Genomic DNA, 27,951 nt, shown 5'->3' on the forward strand with positions numbered 1-27,951 from the left:
TGCCTGGCCAATCAGTGCCAGGGAGCGCTGAGGGGTGGATCGGGACTCCCAATGACGTCACTGACGTCGGCGACGTCATCCTGACCCGTCGCCATGGCGAAGGGGGAAGCCCTCCAGGAAATCCCGTTCTTTGAACGGGATTTCCTGATCGGAGATCGCCAAAGGCGATCGAAGCGGGCGGGGGGATGCCGTTGAGCAGCCCAGGGCTCGCTACATGATTTAAAAAAGAAAAAAAAAAAAAAAAAGACTGCTGCGCTGCCTCCTGGCGGAATTTATTAGACCGCCAGGAGGGTTAAACGGCAACTAATCTGAGAAGGTCAAGGAGGTTGCAAGTTTCCTTTCTGATCCTTTCCCCTTACAGCAAGGCACCAGGCAGGGGTGCCCTCTGTCACCCCTGCTCTTTAATATTGCCCTCGAACCCTTATCTAGACTACTAGACACAATTATCCCAGGGGTCAAGGTGGGAGATACCAGGGAATCCCAGGTATTATTTGCCAACGATATCCTCCTTTTCGTCACCGACCCCAAAACTCAAGTACCCATGATTTTACATCTAATCTCAGCGGTGAGCTTCTCCCCCCCAGAGGTCATGTCTAAGAAAAATTGTCGACAAGATTACTATCTCTGTGACTGTTTGCAGCCCCGGAAGGGTGATGTATTTATGATCTTACATCTTTTTTTGTCATCAGTCTGCAAATGCTTCAGGAATAAATGTAAGCTCACAAGTAACTGGTGCCCACGGAATTTTTTCTTGTTGTTAACTGTTTGATGTTCTAAAACATGAAGGCACAGTGAAAAGCTGATCCAGTAGCAATTAAGGTTATACCCATCAACATTGAGTGCGAAGTACAAACTTTGTTTCTTGTGGAATAATCTCAGAGGTGGGTTGGGAATCGAGGTTCAAGATGAATACATCTAAGAGCGTATTACTCTACTTATCCTCCAAATCCCAAGCAACCCCCCCTCCCCCCAGATTCTCTGGGAGTGCACATTACAAAAGGCCCCATCACTTATCTTGGAATACAGCAGGGTAGGGATCCCCACTCCCTCTACCAATTAAACATATCCTCCCTTATTCCTTAACCAATTTCCCAGATGCACTCCTGGCACAACCTCCCATTAAATTTATCGGGACAAGGGGCTCTAGTCAAAATGATCACCTTCGGTTAACTACTATTAACCGTCCACTGAAACACTCAGATATTACCCTACTTAAAGGGATCACCAGGTTTCTCTGGAAGGGGAAGAGATATTGATTTGCTGTACACAAATTACAACTTCCCAAAGATTTAGGAGGCCTAAATTTACCTGACATTCGTGTTATGTGGAATGTTTTGAGATTTTAATCAAATGATATATCATTGACGGACTTTGATTTCTACATTTGGCTAAGGGCCCTGCCGGATGAGAAATTCTATCTGTACGATGTCATGAAATTGAGAAATCAAAGCTATTGTTTAATATAGTGATAATTATACAATATTGGTTAATAGATATACAGTATATAATGCTAAGGTTTAGAATGAACATTTAGAGGTCGGCTAAGCATTTGTTCCTTTCCTTTAAGGTCACAGATGTCAAGACCAATCATCATTAGAAGTGTAGAAAATAGATCTCTGTCAAGTAAGGCTACTGGTTGCAGAAATTGTATCTTAACTCCATAATCAACTGGTTGTTGTGTGACGTAATTAAACCCTAGGTTATTCTGAGTTAGGAAAAGAGGCTTCGTTCATGATATTACCCATATGTAGTTGAAGACTCAAAAGTTACATCATAGCATTATTGCTGGTCCAATCAAAAGGCAGAACAGTAGGAATACTGAGAGCCAACATATATATAAGAAACCAGCAGGAAGGTCTGGACACACACACACACACACACACATTCATTCTCTTTACATACAGGCACATATACACATTCATACGCTCAAAGAAGACTACTACAGACACTAGATTCCATATACAGATTACACAGCAATTTAATCATACTGTTTTTATATCTTTTGTAACGGATTTTGATGTACCAAAGAACTGTACCTTGATTTTTTTGAACATCCAGGGGCGTAACTAAGAGCCCCTGGGCCCCCCTGCAGAAATTGTGAGCAGCCCCCCCCCCCCCCAGGACCGCTCGTGGCTGTTTTGGGGGGCTGGAGGGGTCGCACCATGAGGGGAAAGCTATGGCCACACTCCCCTCCCTCACCTCAGGCTTTCCCCTCTGTGCGCCCCTCCAGCTTCTAACTATTCAAGGCAAGTGCAGCGAGCAGAGCGGCGGGCAGCGGCAGGCAAACATACCTTCCGTGCGTCCGGACGCTTCTCGCTCTAGTGACTGACGCGACTTCCTGTTTTATACAGGAAGTCATGTCAGTCACTAGAGCGATAAGTGTCTGCGCTGGAACGCACGGAAGGTATGTTTGCCTGCAGCTGCCCGCCGCTCCGCTCGCTGCACTTGCCTTGTATAGTTAGAAGCTGGATGGGCGCACAGAGGGGAAAGCCCGAGGTTAGGAAGAGGGGGGGGACCTTCCCCCCTCCCCGAGTGTGGCCATAGCTTTCCCCTCATGGTGCGACCCCTCCAGCCTCCTAAAGCAGCCACGAGTGGGCCCTCGGGCGCGTGGGCTGCATCCCCTATTGTTACGTGCCTGTGAACATCTATGGCAAGGGTCCCCAAACGTTTTGGGTCAAGGGCCGGGTCAACATACTTCAGACTGCTGGGGGGCCGGAGTATACATAAAATGACGTAGAAGTCTTTGAGGGACAAACAGTGAAGCTTACCCAGGTGACAACCTGCAGTGGACAGCAGTGTCACCAGATGTAGAATTTGATTTAAAACCGGCGAATTACTGCTTCCAGGCTTCATTCTTTATGCGGACCACCAATATTTAAAGATGTAGCTGACTGCATTTATAATACATTTTTTGTGTGGGGGGCCGGTAAAAAGGTCGTAGGGGGCCACATTCGGCCCGCGGGCCTTAGTTTGAGGACCACTGATCTATGGAGATCAATAACGTTGAATTCAAATCCACATTTTACTGTCTCCTGCCAACGGGCGTGGTCGCGGCGGCAGCCCCAGGACCACCTAACCCCAATTGGCGTCAAGTCCTGAGGCTCTAATTTGCATGAGATCGCGCGCACATCTCATGCTCGGAGGGCGGAGCTCCGCCCCCTCTTCAGTCTCCGAGCAGCTATTGCCGCTCGGGAGACTGTTAGACGACGTGATCGCCGTCTATTTACTTGTACAGCGCTGCGATCTGCAGCAGCGCTGTACTGGGGACAGCCGTGTGACACTGGTCAAAGTTTAGGGCTATTTATAGAACATTGAGTTCCCTGAAGAGGAGATTATTAGTGAAGATACAATGGTATCACTAGGTATACTATAAAACGAACTGATAAAATTGGAGCTGTTAAACAGTCATTTTTATTACAGGTGTCAGTTCATGGAAACTGTCTTCTTTCACATAGTGTAGTGGCGTAGCAATCATCCCTGAAACTCCTGCCATTGCAGGGGGGCCCAGAGGCTTTGGGGGCCGCTCCTCCTCCCTCTCCCCAACCTGAAGTGCAGCCAATTAGCAAAAAAAACTCCCTGTTTGCTCACAAGTGCTGGGATTTCCTGAAAAGGGAGCATGTGCTTCATAGCAGAGCTCTCTCTGCTGCCATTTTCCAGCTCCCCATCACATGACCCTCATGGGCTTTGGGGACCAAGGACCATTTTTGCAGGGGGGGCCCTATTAAGTCTAGTTACGTCCCTGCATGGTCTGGAGAGGTTTTATACTAAAAGACTTCTGGGAGCAGATACGTACCTTTGCTTTAACACATAATTCATGTTCAGTATGGTGGACTCCTGCCCAAGGAATCAAGAAAACTGGCGCAGGAAATACTTTTCTATGAAGTGAAAATCCAACATTTCTCCAACTAAAAAGGGATTGGATCACACTTGCTAACCAATGCTTACCATTAAATAAGTTGACTTCCTAAGCTTACAAATGTCCAAATAAATTTTTTTTTAAATTTGGGGTTTTTGGGTGGACACCACAGTATCGAACTTGGATACACATGGATCAATCAATGACTTGAATTGTAAAGGTTTATGTTACAGGCAAAGTTTGAAAGCAGGCATTGTATAGAATGCCTAGGCAATGTATACAATGCCTGTAGTGTTTAGGCAAGGTATGAAATAGCGGTGTCGTTACATACATTTCCTAGGCATTCTATTCAATGCCAGAAGTTAAATCGGCATAGTATAGAATACGGTAGTCTCGTTAGTGATTGCCTAGGAATTCTGTAGAATTCACGATGAACAAAGCCAAAATGTCGGTGAAGACATGGATATTCAAGAGTCTTCCTATTCTGCCACTTGTTGTGTCTGTTTAAAGGAAAGCAGTGGTGCCCATGCATGCAGAGAGTGTGGGCGGATCATTCACCTTATCACCCTGTGGGCATGCTACTAAAGACTATGGAAGTAAGGAAATGGAAGGTTACGGGGTTCATGTTTTGTGCAACATTTGCTGCAACATTGAGAATGCTGTCAAAGGTAGAAGACAATAGACATCGAAACTGGAAGTACAGGCCAAAAAAATGAAAATGAACTCTGCCAAAAAAAAAAAAAATAATCCCTCCTGCATGTTTGGGAGACACTGTGCGATTTCCCATCCCTGACATCAAAGGACGCGGCGACTCGCACAATCTGCTGGCAGTTGTTACACACCCACATAAGTTCAAAGCCTTTCCCTCCACCACAGAAAATAAATATTACACACATGTACAAAGTTGTCTTAGGTTTAGTGTAGCAAATATTTCACATAAAATTGTTTGATCACGTAACGGTAAGTATACACATTCGATAACAATCGTTCGCAAACAAACAATCCCTGATGAGAATGTGATGAACAAACAACATCTAACGACATCAGCACACATTTAAAGTCAACGACAGCATAACAATGGTCTACTGATTGTTGGCGGAAATTCAAAACTATGTAGCAAAGTTTTTGAATGGGATGTTCATTTATCATCGTCCAACACCTGCGATTTCTACCTCTCACCACCAATTATCATCCGAATGGATCTGTCAGTGTGGATTGGTTTACTCACACGATAATCAGGGCCGGTTTCACCATAAGGCACTGTAGGCACGTGCCTACAGGCGCCTGATGATGGAAAGGCGGCTCACTACCCTCCCCGATAGCCTCTCTTCCCTGCTTCCCTATGCAGAGTCCTGAGCAGAGCATAATTGAGAGGTTACTCACCCGGGTCTCTGCATTCCACTGACGAGATCTCCCTTCAGTCAGGGGCAGTGTCGGCACCACTAGAGGGTACATCCGGCAACCTGATGCTATAGACACCTATAGCTACCTATGACGGGCAAGGGAAGTAGGAGAGAAGTGTCAGCTGGGCCAGCCATCGTACTTGCGGCACGGTTCAGCAGGGATTTGTAGCTTCATGGAAGGCAAAGTGTAGGGCGCCAGGACATCTGTGCCTATAGGCTCCAGTGATGGAAATCCGGGCCTGATTATAATCTTGGTCTGTTTTTGGAGATCCCTCAGTGCTAATTTTGCAACAGCATTTGAACTATTGTTGTTCAGTTGTTCTTCATACGTTTTTCAATTGTTTTAATCGAATGTGTGTAGGAGGCTTTAATCACATTTTTTACTTCAAGTTTAAAGGAGTTTGTATCAGTCAGACCTGATGGGGTTTACCAAACTTATACAGTATAATGCAAGCGGTGCTATTCTGGTGTAAATAAGCATTGCCAATATTTGCATCTTTCTAGATTGGCAGGTAGGTCTTCTATGATATTGTCCAGTCATTCATTGCACACCTGCTGAATCAACGTTCACAAGCTGTAGATGGAAAAAGCATGCAGACAGGGAAATGCCTTGCTCTGCATTCAGTATTCAAATGATTCTCAATATAGAAACATCATTGTAGTGCTGACAGCTGGCTTCAGGTGTACGCACAGCTACAGTTTAGAGTAAACAAATACATTGTCCATTTCTGCCTGTACAACAGACTCCTCTCTCTCTCATTAGGTATCCTAAATGTGGCTATTTGTCTCCATCTTAAGGTAGGTTTCGATATTTCACAAGAAAATTTCTTGATGGAGAGTCGATGCAAGTTTTATACTGACCAGGGACGTAACTAGAAATCACTGGGCCCCCCTGCAAAATTGTGGATGGGGGCCCCTCCCTCCAACCTCGCTTTCTGCTAAGGTAAACTGAGAACCAATGTTAGTCAATTGGCTAGTGCATACTTGAATGTGTTTTCCCCATGCAGATAAAAACACTACAAATCTTTGTCTGCAAAACCTTTTACGATTCCTTATCAGTGGCTGAGCAGATGCAGTCATTAGATCAGTTGTGCAGAAAGTTTTTTTCTCTCCGTGCTCTTAGTTTTCAGTCTCTCAGGACAAGGAAAAGTAACTTCTACCCCCCACAGGTCCTCCTGCAGCTGCATCCTTTGCAGGGTCTATTGTTTCGCCCCTGATACTGACTATATGCAATTTTATGCAGGTTCTGCAATTGACTGGTCCAGTTTCAGGCTGCTTTAAGTGTCCATGAAATCAGCATAAACTTTGCATCATCTCAAAATTATTAGTATACCGTTTACCATTCTTAGGGTGGGTTCAGATTGAGCACTGAATCGCAATAGCGTCCACGATTTGGAGGTCAAAAGCTTGCATTTTACCGCGATTTGCACTTGTGATTCCCGTTCAATAGAATGAGAATCACATCACAATTGTCACCAAAGCGCTGCATGCAGCACATTTGCAATTGATCACAATCACAAACGCTGCAGTGAGAATGTATCCATAGGGATTTATTAGCCGCAGTGCTTTGCTAATCGCCGATGATCAGCAAAGCACTGCAAAAGCGCCAAAAGTAAACCAGCCCTCAATTCCATCATATGACCTCTGACTATTCAAATGATGCACAATTTGAAAAAAAAATAAAAAAAATTGTGTCATTAAAGAGAACCCGAGGTGGGATTTACTTATGCTAGTGGGGCACAGAGACTGGTTGTGCACACTAACACCAGCCTCTGTTGCCCCATGGTGTGCCTCCAAGACCCCCCTGCGCGCCGCTATACCCCCCGCAGTGCTGGCGGCACGCAGCATGTCGCCAGCCCAATGTTTACCTCTCGACTGTTAGCGCCGCTCCCCCACCTCCTCCGTATTGGCGCTACCCGCCCGCGTCCCTTCCCTCCCGCTGATTGGAGGGAAGTGACACGGGCGGGTAGCACCAATACGGAGGAGGCGGGGGAGCGGCGCTAACAGACAGGCGAGAGGTAAACATTGTGCTGGCGACAAGCTGCGTGTCGATAGCACTGCGGAGGGTATAGCAGCGGGCAGGGGGGTCTTGGAGGCACACCATGGGGCAACAGAGGCTGGTGTTAGTGTGCACAACCAGCCTCTGTGCCCCACTAGCATAAGTAAATTCCACCTCGGGTTCTTTTTAAATATGCAATCTACAGTAGTTTCCAGATTAAATTCTGAGCATCAACTATACAGACTAAAATTAATTGCAATCTGTGGCTGGCCAACAAGTCTTTCCAACTTAGCAAATCCCCTGAATATATTTCCAACAAAATTACTATTTACTATGTTCTACAAGCAATTGCAGTAGTTACTTGGAGCGCAACCAAGATTTATAATAAGTATCCAGTTGTTATTCACCTTAATTGACTGACTCATTACACCAGATTGGCCTCCCGGAGTCGCTGTCATTTTTCCTTTGCATACCCTGACATTTTTAAGCTTCAGTTTAAGGGCTTCATGTTAAGACTTCAAAAAACACTGAAGCGAAAAAAAAATGATAGAATGATTTGTATGTGTAGTACAGCTGAGAAATAAAACATTAGGAGCAGAGACATAAGTCTAATATTGTTTCCAGTACAGGAAGAGTTAAACTCCAGTTATCTATGCAAAAGAGCAATTGAGCTCCATGACTGACAGTCGCAGAGAGCTCTGTCTTCTGAAGCATGTTCTCACTGTCACTGTATTGTTTTTTTCTTCAGCAGAGGACAGGTCAATATTTCACTGGCCTGCTCTGTAAAATCATTTAGAATGCTGAGTAGTGTGTAAACTGCAAATTTTAGAGACTGATGCAAGGTTATAAAAAATACTACATAACTGAAAATAAAAATATGAGAATATTTTGTTTGCTACTAATGTTTTAGTAATTATCTGTACTAAACAACCAATTCATTAATTTATTTTTTTTTTCGCTTCAGTGTCTCTTTAAAAGGACACCTGAAATGAGAGGGATATGAGACCACCATTTGTATTCCCTTTTAAACAAAATCAGTTGCCTGGCTTTCCTGCTGATCCATGGTCTCGTTACTTTTAATGATAGACCCTGAACAAGCATTCTGATCAGATGCTTCTGACAAAAATATCAAGAATAGCTACATGCTTATTTCAGGTGTACGATTCAGACACTACTGATGCTGAATGATTAGCAGGACAGCCATGCAACTGGAATTGTTTTAAAGGAAATAAAGATGGCAGCCTCCTTATACTTCCAACTTCAGGTTCTCTTTAATTCTAAACAGCAGCCGTGACAAATCTTCCATGCTTAGCTGCCCCTTTGAACTATCCAGCAATAAAACCTATTTAGAAGCCCTGTCTCAGTCAGATACAACGCTTAGCTTCTATTTACTTGTTTAAGGAACTTGACTGAATTCAGTTCTACAGGCTCATTTTCATAGATAACTTTAGTTTTTAACATTTTAAAACAGAAAGAAACTTCAGACAATTTCTTAGTAGGACTAGTACTATATACTCGCAGGTTTATCTCAGTGGAGGTTTAAAGAGGAACTTCAGCCTAAACAAAAATACTGTCATTAAGTTACATTAGTTATGTTAATTAAAATAGATAGGTAATATAATCTCTTACCCACCCTGTTTTAAAAGAACAAGCAAAGATTTGTGATTTCATGAGGGCAGCCATCTTTTTGGTTGAAAGGAGGTGACAGGGAGCATGAGACACAGTTCCAACAGTCCTGTGTCCTGATTACCCCTCTCTCACCCCCCTTCCAAGCAGTTTTACCTTTTATCCCGAGTGCAGTCTCTTATTCCGCAGGAAATTTTGGAGCCTACAAGCTTGGAGCTCTGTCCCCCTGAGCAATACCAGACCACATTATCCATAACATTGGAGGGCACATTACAAAGAGGGCCCCAAATACTTCCTTTTTTAAAGCATCCTTGCCCTGATATTTGGAAAATAGGTCCCTACCCACTTCCGTGTCTTCTTAAAAAAAGGTAGGGGTGATTGATTACCCCAACAAATGTGGGGTATACCCCCAGAGGAGAGTTATGGTGGTATCTGGAACACCTAATTGATAAAGGAGTCTCCAGATAGTTATCCCCAAGTTATTTTTTTTTATTTAAATAAAAACAAATGTTACCTTCATTTTTATTGATGATCTTGTGTCACATCCTTTTAAATTAGGCCCCTATGACTAAAAACCTCTGCAGGGCCCCGCATCTGGAATAACCTCCACTCCTACTAAACAGATCAGTAGCTGCTTAACCACTTATTAAAAGTCCCTTTTCAAGGATTTATCGCTATGTCCAAAGTCCATATTTGGGCAATGCCATGTTCTTACAATACAAGTCCCCGTTTTTGCTAAAATGTTTACTTGGGTTTAGCTGACAATTCCATGCAAAGGAAATTTTGGGGAGTGTTGTGATGGTCATGAATATGTACAGTGGGGGACTATATCTCAATGGACCTACCAGGGCGCATTTTGTGTTACCTTACTCCAGAGGGTATGGCAAGGAATCCACACTGAGGGCTGGTGCACACCAAAACCCGCTAGCAGATCCGCAAAATGCTAGCAGATTTTTAAACGCTTTTTTTTATTTTTATGAGGCGTTTTGCTAGCGTTTTGCGGATTGCTGCTGCGGTTTTCAGTATAGTAGATTTCATATATTGTTACAGTAAAGCTGTTACTGGACAGCTTCTGTAACAAAAACGCCTGCAAAACCGCTCTGAAGTGCCGTTTTTCAGAGCGGTTTGCGTTTTTCCTATACTTAACATTGAGGCAGAAACGCACCCGCAATCCAAAAAATGCCTCACCCAGGCATTTTTCGTTTCTGCAAAACGCCCCCCGCTCTGGTGTGCACCACCCCATTGAGATACATTGACCAAGCAGATCCGCAGCCGCAAGCGGATCTGAAAACGCCCAAAAAGCCGCTCGGTGTGCACCAGCCCTAAAAGGGACCCTGAAGTGAAATGCAACATGATGAGATAAATGTGTGAATGTTGAGTTCCAGTCTTACTTAGGTCTAATTTTTCTTTGTTTTTTTGTTTTGTTTATAAATCCCCCCCCCCCCCCCCCCTGCAAAGAAAAAAAAAAACTACAGAAAAACACTATTGTAGATTGAACTTACTAAAGATGCTCCTCTCTAAACACAAAACCACACACCCACCATGCTCAAAAATATGCATTTCCCGAACAAAGCTTTAACTTCCACCATTTATCACTATTGTGAGAGATATGCTGGGAATACACTGCTCGATTCTGAGCCATTTAGATTGCTTGATAGATAAAAATCCGACATGTCCGATCTCCCGCACAATCGTTTTGCCGCTCGATTCTGCATTGAAGAAAATGGAAAAAGATAAGAAAAACAAGCGGAATATAAATCGTCTGCAGAATCCAGCGGGGAAATCGATCAAGCGGGAGGATCGAGCGGCAAAATCGAGCCGTGTTTGCCCAGCATTACAAATCTTTTGACACAGAATAAGTTCCCTCTTATAGAACATTTCAAAGAATGCTTTAAAAAAGCGTCCCCTCATTAATAATGGAAATAAACTGCATTATTGATTTTCAAGGGTACAGGCAGTATAGGAATGCTGGGTCACAGTGATCCATCGTCCTCTTCCACAAGCTGCCCCATTCGGTAAAAGCCTGCCATGACCACAAGCAAGGGAAGCCTCTATAAATGAACCATCAGGCAGTGGTGTACAGGGGTGTTCAGGGGCGTAGCAATATCAATAGCAGCCATAGCAACTGCTATGGGACCCTAGAGAGGAGGGGGGGGGGGGGGGCAGATGGTACTTGATGTGTTCACTTTATTTCTCCACCCTCTGACATTGTCTCAGTGCCTATGGACTATACACAGTGTTCATTGCATGGAAATGGCCCAGTCAACTCCTATTCATAGGGTAAGGGCAGGAGTGCCAAGATCTGATGGTCCTATACAAATTTTGGTATGGAGTCCCATTGTCTCTAGCTATGCCACTGGGGGTGCTGCAACATTTGTAAACCCTTTACAATTTTCTATATTTTTACACGAATAGGATTGAACTAAAATATCCTCCAATTTTAAAATTCTTGACTTCAACCCCCAGAAAGTGCTTCCTGAGGGCAACCAAAGTGAGAGATGTCGGAATACAGACTGGGAAATTAATGAATACTGCAATGCCAAATATAAATAGTAATTGTTACTAATAGAACATCAATGAAGAGCAGGTGCAGCAGGTCATGAAGGCCTCTCCACTGGTCTTGTGGTGTAAGACAACTTCTGGAAACCCTATTCCTACATCACTGCTTCCACCGCACCACTGCTTCCAATCCTCTCAGTGTCTGTTTTGTCTATCCTCTGGAAATTGCACCTTCTCCTCAGTCTACCAGGAACCAGCTATCTGTTAGGGACAATAATCGTTTCGGGGACACTCAGGGTCCCCTTTGTAAAGGCACAGGACAGATCATAATACAATACCTTTGCCTGTGTTTCAACCTTTCTTTGATTGTTGTATCTGACACTGCTACAGGTCTAGTACCAACATCTGCGGGCAGCATGGTGGTGTAGTGGTTAGAATACTTGCCTTTCTGGTTCATATCCCAGCCAGGGCACTATCTGCAAGGAGTTTGTATGTTCTCCCTGTGTCTATGTGGGTTTCCTCAGGGCACTCTGGCTTCCTCTCACATCCCAAAAACATACAGATAAGTTAATTGGCCATAGACTACGATACATACACTACACAATATAGACATAAGACTATGGTAGGGATTAGATTTTGAGCCCCACTGAGGGACAGTTAAATGGCAAGACAATATACCCTGTACAGCACCATGGCAGATGTATAAAATATATGAATACTAAATAATAATAATAATAATAATAATAATAATAATAATAATAATAATCTGCATTATATGAGATCTGAAACTTTTGCTTGATCTCCTCAATTTACAGTAAGTAAATAGCTAGAGGTACAAGCAAGTCCAGGTCTTGGAAGTGTGCATCAGCATGGGAGTGGTGGAAGGCAAAGCAGTAAATTGGGGCGCATGCAGCAAGTGGACTAATTGGGTGCCGCCCTAGGCCCCAATATATTCTATCCGTATTTGGGCGCCGTAGCGGAAATATGGGTCCCTGGTAAATAGCAGGGGGGGGGGGGTGAGGAGGGGGCTAAGGGTTAGGCAACAGGGAGGTAGCTTATGCAGGTAGGATGGTTTAAGGGTTAGGTAAGGGGGGGGATGGGGAGGGTTCCGTGTAAGAGTAGGGTTAGGTTTAGCTATAGTAAAATATCGGTATTTAATACAGATATTTTACACTTTATAGTAAAATAATGGTATTAAATACCAATATTTTACTATCAGCTATACTAGGTGCCCAAATTTCCAGGCGCCTTTATTTGATGTACATGGTGGAAGGCCACCTACAGAGGTTTCTTTTGCAGGTGATGGACAATTGCTTCTTTTCCTGGGAAAAAGGGACATTGTGGAAGACTGTGTCAGGACCTTTGTAGTGCATTCAAGGTCATGCCTGTAACCTGGGAAAGAGTGGGGAGATAAGTATTGATTACGGATACTTTTTAAACTGTTTTACAAATGCACAGATTTGTTTTTTTTTTAAATGGTCACTCAACATAGCATTAAGACAACCATCTGGCACTACAGTCCAGGGTAACCACACTCAGAGCCGGGACAAGGTCCTCCAGCACCCAAGGCTGAGACACCAAAGTGCACCCCTCCATCCCTCCACCCCAGCCGTCACACACTGATTGCTTTTAGACTAAGAGGCACCCCAGGGCCCCCAACACATTAATCTCTAGTTATCTGGCTTGTAGTCACTTCCATGTATCTCCTTTTCTTATTTCTTTCTGCTTCAAACACAATTAGGAATGACAGCTGAATGAATTCTACGCCCCCTCCTACACTGCGCCCTGAGGCTGGAGCCTCTCCAGCCTATGCCTCGGCCCGGCCCTGACCACACTGAATGACGGCACTCTTACCTTTGAATGGGAAATGCACATATATTCCTCTTGCTCCATTTTGCTGGTATTCATAGAACATCGCTCCTGCAATTTGAAAGTAGAAAAAAAAATAGTAAACAGCTTACCAGATGTTGAAAATGTAAACACACAGACACACACACACACACACACACTATATACTTAGTACATGGTAAGCTATAGAAATATTATCCGAATTGCCTTTGCTTGGCCATGGCACTTTTTGTAATGCAGTCATTGGTACAACATCATGGAAAAAAAATTGGTCTCATATGAATTATTAATAATAAAAATAACCAGAAGTGCTGTGTTCTGCATTTTCTAATGTGAAGCAGGAAGTGTGCTGAAGTATTTCCCAGCCTGGTCTCGGTCACTGAAAACTCAGATAATAACTTCTTGACATCCATGACAGGGATGTTATTTTTTTCTTTCAATACTTTTTTCTTTAATTCATAGTTATACAATATAACCAATAAATCACTGAAGTTTAAAAATAACAAGTATGCAGTGAATTGAATACAAATAAGTATTGAACAGCATGTATTAACAGAGACGGTTTTAGCAACAATGGGGCCCCAGGGCAAAATAAACCTGGGGGGCCCCCCCAACAGATACCCCGGAACAAAACAAAAAAAACAAAAAAAAAGCCATTAAGGGATCTATTTTGCAGCTGGTATAGTCGGAGCTCCACATTCTGGCTATCCCTGCCTGCATGGGGGACAAGGGGTTAAAAAAAGTTTCAGGAGGGGGGACCCCACATAATTAAAAAAAAAAAAAATTGCCCACACTCTAAGCATAAAAAAAAATTAAAATGGGAAAATAAGAAAAAATGCCAGGTATCTTCATACAGCCATACTGCTTTTGTATAGCGATCCCTGGCCAAAGCGCTGCAGCAGGGTTTCCAGGAGGTCCATACGTACTGCATATGGAACCCCTGGAAACCCCGTCAGGAAATTCATTGCTCTTTCTTTTGATACATTACGCTACTGTTAGGTTTGCCACTAAAAGTGACATTTACCGCATTTAAAAGTATAATTTTTCCTTTAAAAAAAAAAAAAACTTTAAAATAGATTTTCTCAAAAACTATAAGGTCTTTTTGAAAAATGAGGTTTTCTTCTTGTAGCCACTGGGGGTCCCTACAGGCTCTGGGGCAATTGCCTCCTTTGCCACTATGGTAGCGCCGGCCCTGTGTATTAAACATTAAAATGCAGTTGGCTACACGTAACCCAGGTGGTATGGAGCAGGTGTGTTTCACCTACTAACTTCTAACTTTGTCTAATACATTAAAACAAAGTAATTATACATAGGAGTAAAAATAAAAGTTTAAAAACGTAGCCATTTTCCTAATATGGGCCGTGAGGCCTATCATTTAAACACTACACTACTCCTAGTTCTCAAACCTTTTTGACAGGGATCAGGGGCGCCGCGAGGCATAAAGCGAACCAAGCGGTCGCTTGGGGCCTCACAATCTTAGGGGCCTCGGCGGCTCCGTGACGTCGGCGTGACGTCACTTTTTCCCCGCAGCCCCGCCGGGCTGGCAGAGCAGAGCAGGGCTACAGGAAGATGGCCGCCGCCGAAGCCCTGCTCTGGAGACTATGTCTCCAGTACAGGGCTTCGGGTGGCCATCTTCCCGACCCGTAGCCCTGCATGAATCAGCGCGGGAGATTGGAGGAGGAAGCCAGGAAGGGAGCTCCGTGGGAACTGCGCGCCTGAGAAGCCGGCCGGGAGAGGAGACCAGGGAGAGAAGACTTCTGCCAGTGCCAGCCTGCCAGGTGAGTAAATTCTTTTCTTTTTGCAGCCGCAGCCCTAATTGCGAATTTGCGATTGATTTCTGCTGAACTGTGCCCTAATTGCATTTGATATCTGCTGAAAATGTGGCCCTAATTGCGATTGATTTCTGCTGAACTGTGCCCTAATTGCGTTTGATATCTGCTGAAAATGTGGCCCTAATTGCGATTGATTTCTGCTGAACTGTGCCCTAAATGCGTTTGATATCTGCTGAAAATGTGGCCCTAATTGCGATTGATTTCTGCTGAACTGTGCCCTAAATGCGTTTGATATCTGCTGAAAATGTGGCCCTAATTGCGATTGATTTCTGCTGAACTGTGCCCTAAATGCGTTTGATATCTGCTGAAAATGTGGCCCTAATTGCGATTGATTTCTGCTGAACTGTGCCCTAAATGCGTTTGATATCTGCTGAAAATGTGGCCCTAATTGCGATTGATTTCTGCTGAACTGTGCCCTAAATGCGTTTGATATCTGCTGAAAATGTGGCCCTAATTGCGATTGATTTCTGCTGAACTGTGCCCTAAATGCGTTTGATATCTGCTGAAAATGTGGCCCTAATTGCGATTGATTTCTGCTGAACTGTGCCCTAAATGCGTTTGATATCTGCTGAAAATGTGGCCCTAATTGCGATTGATTTCTGCTGAACTGTGCCCTAATTGCGTTTGATTTCTGCTGAAAATGTGCCCTAATTGCGTTTGATTTCTGCTGAAAATGTGCCCTAATTGCGTTTGATTTCTGCTGAAATGTGGCCCAAATTGCGTTTTTATTTTCTGGTGTCTGGGGTAACTGTTGCTGCATTTATTATTTAATGGTCATAGTTGGCTATATTTGCTGTGCTACGGTTAAGCTTCGCCCATACAATGTCATGGCCGCGCCAATCTTTCGGCGCGCCACGCGCGCCTCAATCACCCCAACATCCATTTTTTCCCCGCAAACAGCCCTGCCCCAATCCGCCCTCCTGCTCCACCCACATGTCATGGCCACGCCCACTTATGCGGGATAGCCACACCCATTTTTCGCTGCGGCGCGCGAAGCGCGCCGCAGGATAGGGCCTCTTGCTACAGTCCGCTTGGGGCCACAAAAACCTTAGCTGCACCCCTGACAGGGATATCTAGAGACTAACATAGACCTACAAAGTCATTGTGGAGGGAATTGGGGGATTAATCCAAATGCAAATAAAAAAAAAAAATAAAAAAAAAAAAAAAACTTTATTGGCAAGACCAAATACATTTAGCATTGTCAAAGCAAAATGTTAGCATTAAAGTGGGAGGGTGTGGTTATAGGGGGAATAAAAGAATGGTATAGGGGGTTAGAGTATACAGTCCATAAGGGTGTGGAGGATATAAGGGACAGAATAGGGGGCTAGGATATATAGTCCATAGGGATGAGGAGGGAATAGGGGGCGGTATAAGGAGTATACAGTCCATGAGGAATCATGTCCCTCTCAGTTAATGATCTAACACATGCACTTTGGTTTATGTCAGGGCCTGTCAGACTGTCAAGGCGAGTTTGTAATTGCTACCATACTACTGAAGCTGAGGTGGAGTTGTCAAGTAACAAAATTACTTGTTCCCAGCTGATTTCTAAGTATTAACCTGGATGAGCTCTGGCAAATAGTAATAGTCTACCATGCAACAGAGTGGGGTGAAGGTAGGAAAATTGTTAGCTCTGTGAAGCTGGCCCCGCTACAATCAGCACAAATATACATTCCATCATACTTGGTTAGTTCTACGTTTGTGCCCATTTGTGCTGCAAAAATTAAGATTTGTGCGGTTTGGTTTTGGAGATAAAAGCACTTTCGTTGTCCAAAACAACATCATCTAGCCCCCATACAACAACCTACAGACATGAAACTGGTATGGGTGGGTAGTACTGTGCATATGTTCATTTATGCTGCAAAAATCAACTTGCTATCTTTTAAAGAGTTTTTGAGAGGTTTTGAGAGGTTGACATTACTATGCAGCACGGTGCCCTCGCCTTGCAACACTTTGTCCCAGGTTCGTATCCCAGCCATGTCAACATCTGCAAGGAGTTTGTATGCTCTCCCCGTGTCGGTGTGGCTTTCCTCTGGGCACTCCGGTTTCCTCCCACATCCCAAAAACATACAGATAAGTTAATTGGCTTCCCCCTAAAATTGGCCCTAGACTGCGATACATACACTACACAATACATCCATAAACATATGACTATGATAAGGACTAGATTGTGAGCCCCTCCGAGGGACAGTTAAAGAACGTGAAAATCTTAAAATTTAAAACACATACAACAAAAAAAAGTACATTTCTGAGCCATTTTGTGAATCAAGCCCTTAGTCTACTTTTCTAAGCGGTCTCCATAGATCCCCCACCAAGGACCCGAGTTGGAGCTACAATAAGTTATCCAGCCAGCCTACAATATTAAGTCGTTAACATTAGTGGCGTAACTAGAAATCACTGGGCACCCCTGCAAAACTTTGAATGGAGCCCCCTCCCCACCTTGCTTTCTGCAAAAGTAAACTGAGAATCAACGTGAGTCAATTGGCTAGTGCACACTGTTTTTCCCATGTCTGCAAAACTCTGTACGATTCCTTATCAGCGGCTGAGCAGATGCAGTCATTAGATCAATTGTGCAGAAAGTTTTTTTCTCTCCGTGCCCTTAGTTTTCAGTCTCTCAGGACAAGGAAAAGAAACTTTACAGGGTCTATTGTTACGCCCCTGGAACATCTGCCTCCCTCATCTGGATCATATAAGATCATAGTGAGGATTGCTGAGAGGATTGTGTGATTGCCGATGCATGCATTACTGCATTATCCATAGCAGGGTTTTCTTCTACTTTATTTTTTTTTAAATAAATCTCACAACAGGCATGTATATTCATACAATTACTTATTTAAAGGGAATCTGAAGTGAGAGATATGGAGGCTGCCATAGCAATTTCCTTTTAAACAATACTAGTTGCTTGGTATCCTGCTGATCTCTGTGGCTGCAGTAGCGTCTGAATCACAGACCTGAAACAAGCATACAGCTAATCGACTTGAGTCAGAATATGTGATATGCTTGTTCAGGGTCTATGGCTATAGGTATTAAGGTCCATAGCCACAGAAATATTTTGTCTGTCTGTTCCAGCTGACATCAAGTATCAAAAAAGCCAGAGTAACCAAGCAGCTCGGGGTGACCCAAACCACTAAGTATGTATAGGGGGATAAAAGAGACCGAAAAGTCCTCCTACTAATAAGCAATGCTTGGTGAAATTTGCCTTCTTAAAACAGAAGGAAACTTGCAATAATTCTGCTGTAAGTGAACATTTGTGGTTACCTGAACCACTTCTGAATATGTAAATTATCTCTTTTCGATGTGGCTGTGTAATATTTAAAGCTATAGGCTTGCTATACACCAGCAATTCTGGATTCTTGCCTTGCTTACAGGGGTGAAATGAGATAATTTGCATATTCAGAAGTGTTGCATTGTGGGTAACCACAAATGTTCATTCTTTTTGAAAGACCATCTTGATGGATCACATCGGAAACGTTAGCGTGTACAGATCTTTCAATAACGTATTAAAGCGCTGCGTAATATGTTGGCGCTTTATAAATACAATAAATAAAGAGTACAGAATTTTCCCCATCTTTTAAGGATCAGATCAACATCTTGCATGTCAGATCACGGTAGATTTCCATGATCTATCATTCCATGTGTACTTAAGCTTTACAGGCACAGGATCAGCAGGACAGCCAGGCAATTTGAACTGTTTAAACGGAAATAAATAGGTTCACCTCCATATTGCTCTAACTTCAGATTCCCTTTAATTCAGAAGCCTCCACTATTCAGTTCCGACACAAACAGTAGTTGCAATCTTCCACTACCTGAAGGGTTTGAAAACAAATACAAAATGTGCTGCATGACTTAGAATATATGTGATGGATGATCCTCCGAAAACTTTGAGGGGGCACTCCAATGTTCACATGCCTTCCCTTTCCTTGGTGCCATCTCACAGGGGTCATTAACCACTTAAGGACCAGGCTATTCTGCACTGATCTGTGCTGCGTGGCCGTGGGCTCTCCAACCCACAGCACAAATCGTGTAATAGCCAGGGCGACCAGACTTCCCCATCCCCTTTTTTCCCCACTAGGGGGATGTCCTGCTGGGGGGGTCTGATCGCCGCCGGCTTGCTGCGTGTAGCGGGAGGGGGGCAACTCCTCAAAGCCCCCCTCCGCAGAGATTCCCAGCCTCCCTGTACTTCCCTCCCCTCCTTCCTATGGGCGGCACAGGACGGCGATCCCCGGCCAATCAGAGGCCGGCGATCGCCGGTCTCCTTTACGGCTCTGCTGCGCAGCAGCGCCGTATGATGTAAACAGCGGGGATTTCTTCCCTGCGTGTTTACATTTAGCCTGCTAGCCGCGATCTGAGGCTCGCAGGCTGTTCACGGAGACACCCTCCATGAACTGACATGGAAAGTTTCCATGGGAAACCACTTGCGACCTGCCGATGCCTATCGGCGTTAGGCGGTCGTTAAGTGGCAAGTGTGGCTATCATGGTCTTCACACCCATAACAAGTGTAGCCACAAAAAACATCTCTGTCTCAGAGGAAGGGTAGGTTAGTAGTTGGGCCCCATACAATCGCAGGGGCTGCTCCCCTCTAGTTACACCCCTGACTGTGTCCACTAGAGCAGTGTTCCCCAACCCTATCCTCAGGGCCCACCAACAGTGCATGTTTTGTGGAAATCCACACAGGTAGGTAAACAGCTCTGCTGAGTCACTAATTACCTCACCTGTGCTTGTTTGTGGTTTTCTGCAAAACATGTACTGTTGGTGGGCCTGGAGGACAGGGTTGGGGAACTCTGCACTAGAGTACAGTCATTACTCTATGATGGGGGAAATCAACTTCCGAGGGCAGCATGACCCTTAATGTGGCCTTCTTGGCCTGGGGTTCACCTGTAGGTCAGATGCTATGTGACAGCAATACAAGACAGGTATTTCATTTACAGAAGACAGAGTGAAAGAAAACGTAGACCCTCTTACAAAAGGTGCATATTCTTTACCTATTCTACCGCTACAAGAACACAGAACAATTCCAGAAGCACCACAACATTGCTACTTGCCTGGATTCTCAGTGGGATCAGGAGTGTGCAGCCTGTTTCATTAGTCTTGTATGTAGTGAGCTAGAAAGGCGCAGCATGGCAATCTATACAGAACAACTCTAAAAAAAAAATCAAGCTTCACAAAGAAGAAACTGAGGACAAGGATGAGTCTACTCACGAAGCACATCTAAAAGCTAGGAATGCCTGGCCATAAAGAAGGCACTTTCAAGAGGGGAATGGAAAATCTGCAATGTAATCTTAATTAGACATGCTAATGAAGGAATGTGGAGAGGGGATAAATGTGAGGCAGGATTAGCTTATTTACAAGTCAGAGCTTTGAAATGCAATAATTGCTGTTAAAAATGAAGATGTGTGTGCAAAGCCTACAAGAGGAGGAGGGGGGGGGGGGGTCAAAGTAGCCTTCTATAAAGCTTGTCAACTTCCACAGCATCAGTCAAAGTTTTCAGAGTTATCTTAGAAATCCCCCCTTTCAAAATAAATAAATAAATAAATAAATAAATGGGAGGGCTAAGAAAACATTCAGGCGGGTGCACACACACAACATAACATGAAAGGCTGCGTTTTATGTATTTTTAGGTTTTCATTTGTGTGCATTTTTGATGAGTTCACCTTTTTTTTACCGCAGATGCGTTTTTCAAGCATTTGGCGTGCATTTGCGGTTCGCATATACAAAATACATATGCGTTTTGTATACTTTTTTATGTGTTTTTATATTTACATCAGGAAGCGGAAATACATCATAAAATGCAAGAAAACGCATGAAATGCGCATACCATTGCGTTCCCATTGACTTTCATCATGTGCATTTTTGAGGCGTTTTTGCATATTATGCAACATAACCAGTGTTTTTGAAAACGCACGCATATAAAACACGTGTTTTTCTTGCAGCCCACAGACTTCCATTAGTGGCAAAAACGCAGTTTTATTGCCACCGCCGTGGGACAGAGGAGGATGGGGGATGCCTCAATAGGATCCGGAGGCTTCCGCCACCCGAGGGGAGTACCACCCAGGGGAGGTTTTTTTTCGTTACAGGTTTTCTTTAAAAACTAGATTTAGATAAAAAATACAACTTAGTCTCCTAAAAATGATTTTTTTAGATATCCGAGGATAGATACAACTGTTTACCTTATCAGTTTATTTTCACCTCGGATGTCCTTTAAGTGTGATGCCAGGCAGACTGTCACCAACACTTTAGCTATAGAAGAACTGAAAGAATTGTATTTCAGATCAGAAGTGGTTTCGATGGAGAAGATTAAAAGACTATAAGATGGATAATAAGCTCCCTAAGGCTACTTGCACACCAAGACGTTGCGTTAGGTGCTACGTTAAGGTCGCATAACGTGCACCTAACGCAAGGCCTGCTGCTCTTCGATGTGGACGTTAGAGTGAGCCACTTTGTGCAGCTCACTCTGGCGTCCGCGATTCTGTGATGCGTACTCTTGGACGCATGTGGCATCACGTGGTCCTGCCGGCCAATTGCCGCACAGAGCAGCCGCACCAGGAAGTAAACACTGCACGTCACAACGTGCAGTAAATATTAATTAGCCATGTGCCTGGCCGCTCTCCGCTCCTCCCCAACACGACTGAGCATGTGCAAACAGTCTAACGCGGCTTAAGCCGCTCTAACGTCGTAGCATGCTGCACTTTCACTACAACGTGCAGCGTTACATGTAACGCAACGTGGGCAGTGTGAACAGCCCACTTGTGTTACATTGCTGTGCGTTGGGGGAGCGTTACAGGCTGCACTAACGTGCGCCTGTAACGTCCCTGTGTGTAAGCAGCCTAAAGGTACAAAACATGTCCTGGTATTGCTAAATCACGAGATTACAACTGAGAAGATCAAATTTGCAATTAAGAAGCTTAAAAAGAAGAATAGCACGGGTCTTGATAGCTATTCTAGATAATATTATAGAAAATATGGTAATAGGTTAGTCCCTTATAAAGCGTAATAAGCTTGAAGGCATGGAAATCCTGATCATTAAGGGCTGATATAGTCGCAATCCCAAAACGTGGTCCTTTTAAATGAATTAACTACTGTATGAGCACACATCTTTAATAATAACCATGGACATGCAAATATCTGCTTCCATTTTGGCAGACAGATTTGCTAACATTATCCTCAAATCAGTTTCTAGGGATGAAAATGGATTATACAATAATGACATTAGATGGATGTAAAGAAAAAAGGAAAAGAGATCCAAACACATGACTGCACCACACCAATAGTCCAATGAGAAAAACTTTATTAGGTACAAAACAGAGGAAAAAGGACTAAAAACATTTAAAAAAACATAATGAAATGGGGAAAATGATAAAATTATAAATCTGCATAATCACAATAATCATATAAGGGTTTAATAAGCCAAGTGAGGCAAAAACTGCATAGGAAATTTGGGCACACCATGCGTTGCCATCAGCCGTAATGGCAATTACAGCTATAACAGTGCTCAGATGGCAATTTGGGCGCCGTCAAAAGACATAGCCCAAATTACTATGAACACGGCGTAATTTGGTCACCAGCAATAGCTGGCACAGAATTACGACTTAATCCTCAGTCAACGACGGCCTGGAGGGGGAATAGTAATTATCACCACAGGGACTTTTGCATGTATACATGCATACCTGATAAGCTAAGCCTCCAGTGGCCAAATAGTGAAGTTAATGGCCTGAAATTAAAACCAGCATTACTCATACCGGTATAAGAAAAAAGAAGGAGCTGGGAAAAAAGGGCGCATGCCGCTAGTGGACAAAAAGGGCGCCGCCATTCACTCCCATAATAAATAGCGTTTAATGGGCGCCGGGTAGGAAAAAAGGGCGCCGGAGCTAAATAAAGTTTATAAACGGCGCCAGGAGCTAAATAAAGTTTACAAACGGCGCCCGGAGCTGTTTAATGATTTATAACTGAACTTGTGGTGATTTACGTTTATAAAATGCACCCGTGCCGAATAACGTTTATGAAAATACTAAACATATTTATCTTATTTAAATAATTAAAACATTATTTAAAGTTTTATCCCTTACTGTTTGTAAAACATTATTATTCACAAAATAAAGCGATCAGTACGTAACGTAAATTGCAAAATATTTTTTTAATCCACAATTAGTAAAACATAATTATCCACATAATAAAGGGGGGTCTTAGGTTTAGGCACCAACAGGGGGGTCTTAGGTTTAGGCACCAACAGGGGGGTCTTAGGTTTAGGCATTAACAGGGGGGTCTTAGGTTTAGGCATTAACAGGGGGGTCTTAGGTTTAGGCACCAACAGGGGGGTCTTAGGTTTAGGCACCAACAGGGGGGTCTTAGGTTTAGGCACCAAGAGGGGGGTCTAGGGGTTAGGGGTAGGTACAGGGAGGGTTACTTAGGCACCAACAGGGGGGTCTTAGGTTTAGGCACCAACAGGGGGGTCTTAGGTTTAGGCACCAACAGGGGGGTCTTAGGTTTAGGCACCAACAGGGGGGTCTTAGGTTTAGGCACCAACAGGGGAGTCTAGGGGTTAGGGATAGGTACAGGTAGGGTTCTGTGTAAGAGTAGGCTTAGGTATAGTTTTAGTAAAATTTTAGTAATAATTACTAATGTATTACAACACTTATTACGAACGTAGTTATATTTATATCATCTTTATAAACAATATTTTCAGATTTTATTATAAGAACAAACCATAAATGACGGTTATTCACAATAATATACAATTATAACAATTAAACATATATTATTGGTTTTTTTATAAACGTAATTATAAGTTTAACTTTTGAAACAGGGAAGATTAACGTTTTCACAATTTCCGATTTCATAAACATTATTTAATGATTTATAATTTTGTTAAACATTATTTGTAAACGAAATATAGCACACTATATTTATAAACCCTATTAATGATTAATTATTATTTAGAGTTTACACCCCGCGCCCTTTTTGTCCAGGCGCCCTTTTTGTACGTACGCGAAAAAAGAATGTGCAATCAATTGAACCGTCCTGCCATAATGACATCCAGTGCACGTGTATGCAGCGACCAAACATTAGAAATGGTGAGGAGAAGAAATTGCCCCAACAAAAGACATGCAGGCATGAAGTACACTGAAGTAAGTGAGAATAGTGTGTCAAAAAGTGCCGCCATGCTCTGACGGGAGAGAGTGAATAAGACTTATCAAGGGGAGAGCGAGACCCGGTCCCCATGCTTGCCGTCGTGATTCACCACCTGTCGGCATTGGTTTGATTGTTAATCTTAACCACTTCACAACTGAGGGGTTTTACCCCTTCAGCATCCGAGCAATTTTCTCCTTTCAGCGCTCCTTACATTCATTCGCCTATAACTTTATCATTACTGATCACAATAAAATGAACTATATCTTGTTTTTTTCACCACCAATTAGGCTTTCTTTAGGTGGGACACTATGCCAAGAATTATTTTATTCTAAATGTGTTTTAATGGGAAAATAGGAAAACATTTGTAAAAAAAAACATTTTTTCAGTTTTCCGCCATTATAGTTTTTAAATAATGCATGCTACTATAAATTAAAATCCATGTAACTTATATGCCCATTTGTCCCAGTTATTACACGGTTTAAATTATGTCCCTATCACAATGTTTGGCGCCAATATTTTATTTGCAAATAAAGGTGCATTTTTTTCAGTTTTGCGTCTATCCCTAATTACAAGCCCATAGTTTATAAAGTAACAGTGTTATACCCTCTTGATATAAATATTTAAAGATTTCAGTCCCTAAGGTAACTATTTAAGTTTTTTTTTTTAATTGTAATTTTTTTTAATTTATTTTAATATTACAAAAAAAATTATTGGTAACAATTGGGGAGTGTGGGAGTTAATGAGTTAAATTTAATAGTGATAATATGGTATTTGTATGTGAAAAATGTGTTTGGGTGTAGTATTACTTTTTGGCCACAAGATGGCCACTTTTTTTTACAGGCGTTCTACAAGTGTCGGAAGGACGCTTGCAGGAAGGGAGGCTAAGAAACAGTTTTTTCACAATGATCGGCTGCTTCTCATAGAAGCATGCCGATCATTGCGGGGGCAGAGATCAACGAACGGGAATGGATTTTCCCGTTCATTGATCTCCGGGCGAGCGGGCAGCGGCGTGAATGATCACGGGAGTGCGAGCGCGGACAGCGGCGGGGGGGTACGTATATCTACGCTCCGGGCGGGGAACTGAAGTCCAAAGGAGCGTAGATATACTGTACCCGGGCGGCTAAGTGGCTAAAAAGACACATAGGGCTTTATCAGAGTAGCATAGCGAACTTATGCCTGCTAATTGGCAATGACGAGAGCTCCACTCGTCCTGCCCTGAACCCCTGCGGGTTCGTAGCACTCGCTATGCTACTCTGATAAGGCATGCTATTTGTCTTAGTGAATCAAGCCCTTAAAGTCTGAAAATATGAATAGCAGCTTTTTCGTAATTTAAATAAGAAATTTAAATGGAAAACATATACATGAATATAACACCTAAAATGCTAATTATTTACAAATATGAAAAAAAAAAATGTAAGCAGGACTTTTTAAAGTAAGCTAAATATCCACTTTTTTGGTTAAGAAAGACTGCAACCTTAAAAAAGTGCTTCTACCTAGGCTATTGCATTTTTCCCATGTCTTGCCAGCACAGTTAGGGCCCGTTTCCACTATCGCGAATCTGCAAGCGTTTCCTGCATGCAGATCCGCACAGCCAATACAAGTGGATGGGCCTGTTTCCACTTGTCAGTTTTCCTGAGCGTTTTTCTGTGCAGGATTTTTCTGCACGGTAGAACCCTCAGAATTCGCCTGCGTGTGGAATGCATGCGAATCGCCGCTAATGTATTTAATAGGGAAATCGCCTGCGGCTTTGGCATGCGAATTTTCATGCGAAATCGCATGCAAATTCGCATGGAAATCAATGGAAAAGCACACCGGCACTGCCATGGTTAAATTCGCATACAGTGTCATCCATGCGAATTTTCATGCGAATTCGCACGAAAATTCGCATACAACCGCATGCGAGATTCGCATCCGCATTTTTACCACGGCGATTCGCACCGCACAAGTGGAAACGGGCCCTTACCCACAATAATACTCAAGAAGTTGCAGCACTGGATCCTTAAAGAGGAACTCCAGTGAAAATATTGTAATAAAAAAAAAAAGTGCTTCATTTTTACAATAATTATGTATAAATGATTTAGTCAGTGTTTGCCCATTGTAAAATCTTTTAAATCCCTGATTTACATTCTGGCATTTATTACATAGTGACATTTTTACTGCTGGTAGGTGATGTAGCTGCTGCATGCTTTTTTGGCAGCTGGAAACAGCTGTAAACCGCTATTTCCCACAATGCAACAAGGTGTTCAGACAGGAAACTGCCAGGAGTTCCACGGTATTCAGAGTTTCTTGTGGGAGGGGTTTCACCACAATATCAGCCATGAAGCGCCCCCTGATGGTCTGTGTGAAAAGGAATGGATTTCTCATGTAAAAGGAGGTATCAGCTACTGATTGGTATAAAGTTCAATTCTTGGTCGGAGTTTCTCTTCAAGCTCACATGACTAGGACACATCTACAAGACAGACTGCTTGCTCTTATTTGGCAGCCCTATGTGTTTCCTTTATGCCATGGCTCACAGGACCCCTGACCCAAGGCAAAGTTACCTAAACCGCCGGGCACTGGTGACATCTAGTGTCTGAACAGTATAAGAAATAAGCATTTGTGACCTGGTGAGTAACATTATAATGTCTGGTCAGCAGTCCAACATGGTCACTCATATTCCTGAGAAAAATGTATTAACACACGCAGTGACTTCCCAGTGTAACAACAATGAACAACTCGCATCTCTATGTCGCCAGTGCCAATAACACCGGGCATCACATTCATGAGGCCGTTCCACAATGTGGTTGATGCTAGAGGTGCTCCTGTAGTGTGAGGTCTTGGCTAGGTTATATCTTGCTGCCCACGCAATGCAGCAGTGGTGCCCTGACCAGCCCTATGTGCATACGGCTTTTTCAGGAGAATACGGCAAATCCATGCTGTATGGTGGAGGCTGTAGGCGGCCTGCAACGTACCCAGGTACCGTCTCTGTATATTCAGGTAATAATTAGAAGTGTTGAATTAGGTATAACATTAGCTCCTCTGCCATACAATACCACAAGTGAGCAGAGTAGTACTGAGTGGGAGGTGAGGAAGTCATGGACAGAAGTAGGCAGGTCACTTCACTTGTGGTCTTGAGGAAGACCCGAGTTGTGGGCGAAACACTTACCCAGATTCCTCCTACACCACCTTGTCAATGCCTGTGCCTGTTCATAAGTCATTTATCTTTCACTTAATGGAAGGAATAAAGAAGAAGTTTTTCTATTTTTCTCCGGATCAGCTTATTTCAGAGCGAGACTCAGAGCCGAGAGCTGAAACTGGGCGCCCCATGGCAGCAATGTTATGCTGCGCGGGGCGCCAAGTGGTAATTCGGGTCTCTGGTGGCGGCCAGACCACGAATTACATCTCCCTCCGAGTTGCGACAACTCGGAGGGGGAATAGTATTTAACGCCACCTCGGTATTTTGCGGCAGCGGTGAAAACAGTCATTCGGCTCTCACCGCGCCAAACTGAGCGGCGCCGAAATGACATGCACCCATTTTTATCCTATATAAAACCCAAAGTTTTAGCCGCCTAAACATAGCCAACTACATATATAGTCAAAAAAAAAAAAAAACACCTTCAGTGAAACTGTGGGGGGGGGGGGGGGGGGGAACAAAAAAGTTGGATACTTACCAAGGCATTGCCAAAAAAACAAGCTTTTGTGACCCTAGGTTATGACCTCTTTGGCCTAGGGGCCCCAAACTCACCAGTCCTGAGCCCCCTAAAAGTCCCTACAATGCTAGAAAAT

General features: G+C 43.4%; 1 protein-coding gene across 4 annotated transcripts in view; it reads right to left on the minus strand.

Moving 5' to 3' along the window:
- LOC137522835 (galactoside alpha-(1,2)-fucosyltransferase 2-like) overlaps positions 1–27,951 on the minus strand; it is a 321,802-nt gene that overhangs the window by 194,054 nt on the left and 99,797 nt on the right. For all 4 annotated transcript variants that reach the window (XM_068242964.1, XM_068242962.1, XM_068242963.1 and 1 more), the window contains exon 2: positions 13,238–13,303. In XM_068242964.1, the coding sequence (XP_068099065.1) occupies positions 13,238–13,298 (61 nt within the window). In that variant the 5' untranslated portion in view covers positions 13,299–13,303. The remainder of the gene's footprint in view (positions 1–13,237; positions 13,304–27,951) is intronic.

This window comes from Hyperolius riggenbachi, chromosome 6 (assembly GCF_040937935.1).
Source record: "Hyperolius riggenbachi isolate aHypRig1 chromosome 6, aHypRig1.pri, whole genome shotgun sequence".
Lineage (NCBI taxonomy): Eukaryota > Metazoa > Chordata > Amphibia > Anura > Hyperoliidae > Hyperolius > Hyperolius riggenbachi.